General features: G+C 46.4%; 1 protein-coding gene across 1 annotated transcript; it reads left to right on the forward strand.

Annotated features, from left to right (window-relative positions):
• Positions 1-398: 398 nt before the first annotated feature.
• On the forward strand, positions 399-5,867 carry MED22 (mediator complex subunit 22). The gene is made up of 3 exons (XM_009700180.1): positions 399-475; positions 793-1,001; positions 5,168-5,867. Exons 1-3 carry the CDS (start codon positions 452-454, stop codon positions 5,364-5,366), a joined length of 432 nt encoding a protein of 143 aa, XP_009698482.1. The 5' UTR covers positions 399-451; the 3' UTR covers positions 5,367-5,867.
• Positions 5,868-6,964: the final 1,097 nt, after the last annotated feature.

Genomic DNA, 6,964 nt, shown 5'->3' on the forward strand with positions numbered 1-6,964 from the left:
GGGAGAGGGGCGGCTGCGAAGGGAGAGCAAAGGCCCTGAGATGAGAGGGGGCGGCTGTGAGGGGACAGCGAGGCCCTGCGGGGGGCGACGGGGGAGCCTTTCTCCCGGTTCCTCCGAGGGCGGCCGTGAGGGAAGAGTGTGCCTTCCCCAGGGCGGGCGGCAGGCCGTTCTCCCCGGCTGCTGCTGACCTCCCTGCCTCCGCCCTGCGGGGCGCGAAGCGATGTTACTGAGCGGGGGAGAACCGCAGAAGCAAGGGCAGAGGGTTGTGTAGAGTCCGGAGGCCGCCCCAGGGATTCCAGATGTGGATTGAACTGAAATGAGATGCCTTTTAACGTAGTAATCATCTATCGAGATTTTAGTGTGTAAAGATGGGCACGTATACTTTTTTCTTTAGATTGAGGATGAAACTCAAGTCTCTCGAGCAACCCAGGGTGAACAAGATAACTATGAGATGCATGTCAGAGCTGCAAACATTGTGAGTAGCACTCTGCTGTTCAAATCAGTGGGCAGCACATCCTTCAGGTACTGTTGGGTCCGTTATTGCATCTAGGGCAGCCTTTTTAACGCTCAGAAGGACTGCTGCTAGAAGAGTAAGTAACCTGATATTTGGGAAAGCTGGGTAGCCTGGCTTGTCAGCTACAGGCTTCTATCAGAACCCTCACATAATGTGGGAGTGTTTACTTTATTCAAAGCTTGGGCTGAAGGAGCAGCTTGGGAGATCTTGTTTTAGAATTTGAGCAAAGCACTATTTTACTATACTATGTGCTATGTGATTTTTCTCCCTGCTACAAGGTCCGAGCTGGTGAGTCCCTGATGAAACTTGTGTCTGACCTGAAGCAGTTCTTGATCCTCAATGATTTCCCCTCTGTGAATGAAGCTATCAACCAGCGCAACCAGCAGCTGAGAAGCTTGCAGGAGGAGTGTGACAAGAAGTTGATTGCACTACGGGATGAGATCTCCATTGACCTGTACGAGCTAGAAGAAGAATATTACTCTTCCAGGTACAAATAGGGCAGTGGACTTCTGCCTTATGACTCCAGCCCTTTTGGGGTAGTTGGTCTAGACAAAAAAGTAGTCCATAGAGTATAGGTCTGGAGAATGTCCCAAGCAAAATTTCACTCCTGTTTTTAATTAGGTCAAACTCTTTTTCTGCAACTAAAGCAACTGCCATTCCCTTGTAGATACCCTACAGGGTATAAATGTCATGGTGAAGGAGGTATTGACAGCATCCAGCTCTAGGTTCCTGCTTTAGTTGGCTAGATTTGACAGATAATTTGCTTAGGCTTCTTTTGTAATCATTGTAAAAGGAGATGAATTTCCTTGGGGGTATAGGCTTCTGTCTGAGTATCCCTCTGGAGGAGCCTCTGTCTCTACCCCTAAAGAGACTAGCTTGCTGAGCTGGGTCCTAATTTTAGATGAGGTCACCACGTCTTCATGGTGAGTTCTTTCACAAGTGACCTGGTTACAGAGTGTGCCTTTTCCCTTGTAGTCCACTGCCCCCAGCTGCCTGGAGTCCGGTTGGGGTGAACGTTTTGAAATGAGCAAAAAAGACTTGCTCAGTTTCATTGAATTATGACATATTGTGATAGGATTTTCTATGGAGTAATGACTTATTACTCATTTGTTTGTGGGATTTTTAGTATTTTTAAAAGACTCTTACTTAGAAAACAGGCTTTAAAGAATTCAGACACTTTATTTTTTTATTTTATTTTCTGTCATGCACTCCAGCACTTCTAGTTGATGATGCAGTAAATGAAAGCAGGAGAAAACAAATGAGAACCTGATTATTTTGGCTGCACTGTCCAAGCTAAGTGAAGTCAGTGCAATGATGCTATGACTTCTAAACAAAAACTTGACTTTTTCAAGAATCTTATTTAAAATTTTAATGACCAGGTTTTCTATTTTTGCCTTTCCCTTCTTTCTAAAAATGCTGAATGCCTATAACCCCAGCTAAGTCAACCAAAACCCTGATTTGGAAGTTAGGTCATTTTTTTATGAGTAATATATGTCTTTTAATAGCAAAAAGATATGTGACATAGCTTAGGAACTGTTACAACATTGTAAGAAAACTAGAGCTAAAAGTTTAGAGTTGTTTTTTGAAATTTTATTCAGTTTTTTGGGGGCGGGGGGTGGTGGCGGCGAGGGATCCTAGAAATATCTCAGAAATGAAGAGCAATGATCGCAACCCCAAGCACCAATCCAGGCCCTGATAGGTCACGGGTGCATCCACTACACAGGCTGCATACAGCACAGCAGTGAGCTGTATCCAGAGTGATGTGGTGTGGGACAATAGTGCCTCATGTGTGCCAGTGTGCTTCCCTCACACTGTCACCAGACTGTCACCGCTGTGCATCAGTAGCTTTAACTTCTGGACTAAGGGGTTCTGACCATGCTGGCATGGTCTGTTCACCTGCCTGGCACCAGATGCCGTATAAGAACTAATGTCGTCACAGAACTAATATCTAAGCACAAATGTAGGCATACACCAAATGGATTTGCCTTTGTGCTCTTTCTTACAAGAGTGCTCACGAGGTGAGGAAACTCAACAACTCTGCACAGCTATGATCCCTCTGCTGAAACCTCTTATCATGTAGCACTTAGTCATTTGCTTTTAGCACTTAGTCCCTTTCTGTGCTCTTTCCTGTCTTTTTCTGCACCAAAGAAATTGTGTGTGTGTAAATGTCGAAACAGTGATTTATTCAAGTCCTTTTATAATTAGAGTACTAAGATATTTTTCATAGAGTGATAATCATGTTTAAATGGCTGTAAATGCAATAGCTGGTTTGCCCACAAACAGACATTCTGTGCTGCCCTGGGAGCCCAGCTGGGGTTGCCTCTCTGCACCATCTGTTGCTTTCTCGTGAGTCTTGATCCCACAGGATTTATAAAGAGGTGTGCAGTCCTGTGAGGCCAGGACATGGGTTCCATACAGCCATCCTGCCAAACTGCTCTGCCATGCTTCAGTTTCCCTGAAGGTCACTGGTTAGTTTATTTTGGGTCATCCCTCCGGGGAAGGCTGTAGAAAAGTGAGCTCCCTGCAGCAGCACACCTCCAGGTGCTGCAGAGCTGAGAGCTGCACCGTGCTGCGTAGCTTGTTTGGTCTCTGTGCGCTCTTCCCTGACAGCTGTGAAAAACCTGTGGAAGGGAGTGTCTCCTGCCCAGTGTCTGTCACTGCCATTGAGGGCAATGCCGCAGCATTGTCACTGCTAAAGGGGCTTAGGAGGCAGCGTCTTGCCCATAGTGAGTAACTAATAGGATGTGTCTCGGTTGTAGGGACAGGTTTCACTGGCAGGCTTTTTATGTGTAGATGGGGGTTTTGATGAGGAGACCTGAAAGCAAGTCCTTGAAACTAAAGCTGAGTACATAGTTCTGATGGAATCTTTGCTTTCCGTCCATGTGTTCAAGTAGTTCCCTAGAGCTGTTCCTTTGCAACACACAGACCCAGCTGTGTGCCTCAGGAGTAGTGAAGTCCCTTCCACGCACTGAGAAACCCTCAGTCAAATGACAGAGAAACAGGCTGGTCAGTGCTGTTGTGGGCTGTGCAGTATCTGCTCATCGACCCTGACTTTTGAGGAGTGTTACGTGAGAGGCAAAGTTTAGGCTTTTGGAACTGTTCTAACTGGGGCAACAGGAGAAGCAGTTGCGCTTCTGACACAGCTAAGATTTTGTTAGTAACTCTCCTGCCCAGATGTGGTGGATGCTGTGTCCAGGTTCTTGGAAACCGTGGCCTGAGGTCCAAGACTGACGGAAAAGGAGTCATAGTTCTATCTCAAGTCTGAAGGTCTTTGCTAATTGAACCCAACTTCACTGTGTGTTGGGGACTGAAGGGAAGGGTGATCTTCCAAGGGATTTTACAAAGGCCCCAGATCCAAAACCTGTATCCACTGCCTTCTCACTTCTACTGCAAAACCAGCTGGGTGATGCTGCCAGAAAAGAGCTCAGAAGTAGATGCTTGCAACTAGTGCTTTGTGCGCTTATCCCCCAAAGCTGTAACTCCAAGCCCAGCTTGCCTTCTCTCATCCTAAACCCCAAACTTGCATTTATGTTCCATTGCTCCCTCCTCTGAGATCACAGGAGCTGTCTTGAGTGTGGGGTTAGATCTCAACATGTTTCATGTTTGTGCAATTTGAAATGTCTCATATTTCTACTCTTAAAATACTTCCCTAAGCATCTATTCAAGTCCATACATTAAAAATATAAATAAAGCTGCAACAACAAAATCAACTGACCCATTGGGTTTGTTTTACTCTGAATGCAAGCTGCTTTCCGTTCCAGCACTCACTTTGTCTTGGGTGTCTCTTGTGTGTGCAGCTCCTTCCTCTCTTTGGAATTTGTTTTGGTTTTGTTCCAGTTTCTGCCATCATTTTTCTTTTTAGTTTTGGCCCTTTCACGTTGTGTTTTCCTAAAAGCGCAGGCAAGAATTCGCCTGTTGTTTAAAAACATTACTTTCCCACACTGCTGGTTCATCCAGCTCTATAGTCTACAGTGGTCAAATCCAGCAAGCTGTTTTTAGAAGAACTGTTAGTTCAGGTTCTGCTGAAAATGGTAGGAGCCGTCACTTTATAATCAGGCAGAGGAGCTTCAATAGAAGATCCAGACCTTCTATGGAGCACTTTATTGAAAGGGCAAGGGTGCAGATAGGTTTCTTTTTTATCATGATAGGGGAAGGCCCCAGAACAATTGTGCTAGCTTTCCTACTGAACTTAAATCTAGAGCAGGATTTTTTTTTTTTTTTTCCCCTCACATAGGTTGTGATCTGATTTCAAGTAGAATAATTATGGATGAGGTCCTTGTCTCACTCAAACCAGTAGCAGGACTCCCATCTTTGGGGTGCCGGGATTTCAGCCCATATCTTTTCAGGGACTTAGAGCACCTATTTTAGAATTGAGCCTGTGTTTCAGTTTGTAGCAACAGTTCTGTCTCTGAAACTTCCCTGATCCGCATCAGGCCCGTGAGGTTCAAGACCAGCCCTTAAGGATGTCTTAGGGAAGGCCAGTGTCACAAGACTTCTGATGAATTTGTAATCACAGACCTTACATCCATGAACCCTTTTTGCCATTTTCTTAATGCTTTGCTTCTGTCTTGCTCCCCCCCCCCTTTCCCTCCCTCCCCTCCTCTCTTGTTGCACCTGCTGTCTCTCCTTACTGGGGTTGTTTGTTCTGGAAAGCTACAGTCTGTGTGACAGCAATGATCTTCCACTGTGTGAAGCCTACTGGAGACAAGACTTTGCTACGCTGTCCCCCGAAAGCCTCTCCATGCCTCTGACAGCCGCCACAGCAGAGCAGACCATTGCTACCTCCCAGAGCTCAACCCCATCGCACCCTCACGTGAACGGGCACGGGGCAGGCCCCACAGAGCACTCCTGAAGAGGATCCTCTGCTGCTGAACGTGTTCCTCCTGGCAGCATTGCGCTGCTGGAAGTCTTCCACCTGCTGTACTGAGCAAGCGTCTGCCACTGTCAGGAGAAGGCACTGGAGCTGTGTTTGCAGGTTTCTGCTCACTGAGTAGCCATGGTGCTTTCTCCACCCCTGGGACACTGCCATGAGCATTCCTCTCACTTAAGAGAACATGATAAGTAAATACAGTTGATTGTTCTAACAAATTAGAATTAGGTTTGCTTTTACATGACAGTTACATGTAGAGTTAATTAGAAATCCAGTTTGTTTCCATGTGAATCTCAGTAAGTACACGCTGGAGTGTTGGGAGTTGAATTTGTTTCGGATAAACTTGAGCCAAATGTGGGGGCAGTGAGTGTTTTGGGGTTTTTTGCCCTGCTTCGCAAGGTTATCAACATTCTGGCTGCTTTAAAGCTCTCTCAGGATGGCATCTGACAACCTCCATTCTACTTTAAACTAGAGTAAGAATCTTGTAGTATTTTTTACACAGCAGTCTTCGCTGTCAATGTGCTTTACAAACTTGAACTTCTTGCTGGCAGTTGTTTGGGAGGAGGCTCTCAAGAGACCCTTAACGAAGAGCAGTATTCTCCCTTGTGAAGAGGGCAAACTGAGGAATCAGACTGAGGTATTGATGATGCCACTTGCTCAAGGCCACAGATAGAAGCAGCGACATATTTTAGTTAGTCCCATTCCTTCTTCACCGTTTACACAGAAACTTTCTATTAACATAGCCTGAGCTAATGTGAAGCCAGTGTTTGTGATGGATAATAGTTTTGTCTAATAAAAAAAAAATCTCGACATGACTGGGGTGTATGGAGCAGTGAGGGACGTTTGGTTACTCTCACAGTTTCCTTCCAAAGAAACACATTTGGTGCTTTGTAGCCGTTCACCAGCTGAGCACGACTTCTGCCCTTTCCCTTTGCCCTTGTTCTGTGTCGAATCGAGCCGTGGAACTGAAAGGGAGGTGGAGCTGAACTGGAATACGGTCAGGACAGGTCACGACAGCTCCGTGTCGTGGGCAGTGCAGAGCCACGGGTGCATTCCAACAGCTTAGCTGAGCTTCCTCACCGTTCTGCTGTAACATCTCGTTTCTTAGAATGTGAATTTTGGTACAATTTTTGTTTTATTTTTCTTCCATTCCGTTTATTTTTGTAATTCTGTGACTTAATAAAACTAACTCTTTTGTATGATTTTTAAAGCCTGTGTTTTCAGCCACGAGGTTTTTGTGAAAATATGTCAATACTGAGCATGTCTATGCACTAAGACAAGTGTTCTCCCCCAGGTTCTTGAAGAAGCCCCCCCCCCTTGCAGCTGGTGCTGTGCAGGGGGCTGCACCGCTACCCGTGGCCCAGAAACCATCACTACTGACACCCACCAGTGCTCGGGAAACCTCACACCCCACTGCGGACTGAACCGGTACAGGTCTGTCTCCTCTGACCCAGTCGTCACAAACAGGACGTTTGGGACCTCCAGACCGCAGCCTAACTGGGCAGGGGCGAACCCGAGGGCTACCTGCGGGTGGCTCCGGGGACGGTGGTGGCGACCAGAGGAAACGGAGACAGCAGGGC

Source organism: Cariama cristata, unplaced genomic scaffold, assembly GCF_000690535.1.
Source record: "Cariama cristata isolate BGI_N322 unplaced genomic scaffold, ASM69053v1 scaffold38825, whole genome shotgun sequence".
NCBI lineage: Eukaryota > Metazoa > Chordata > Aves > Cariamiformes > Cariamidae > Cariama > Cariama cristata.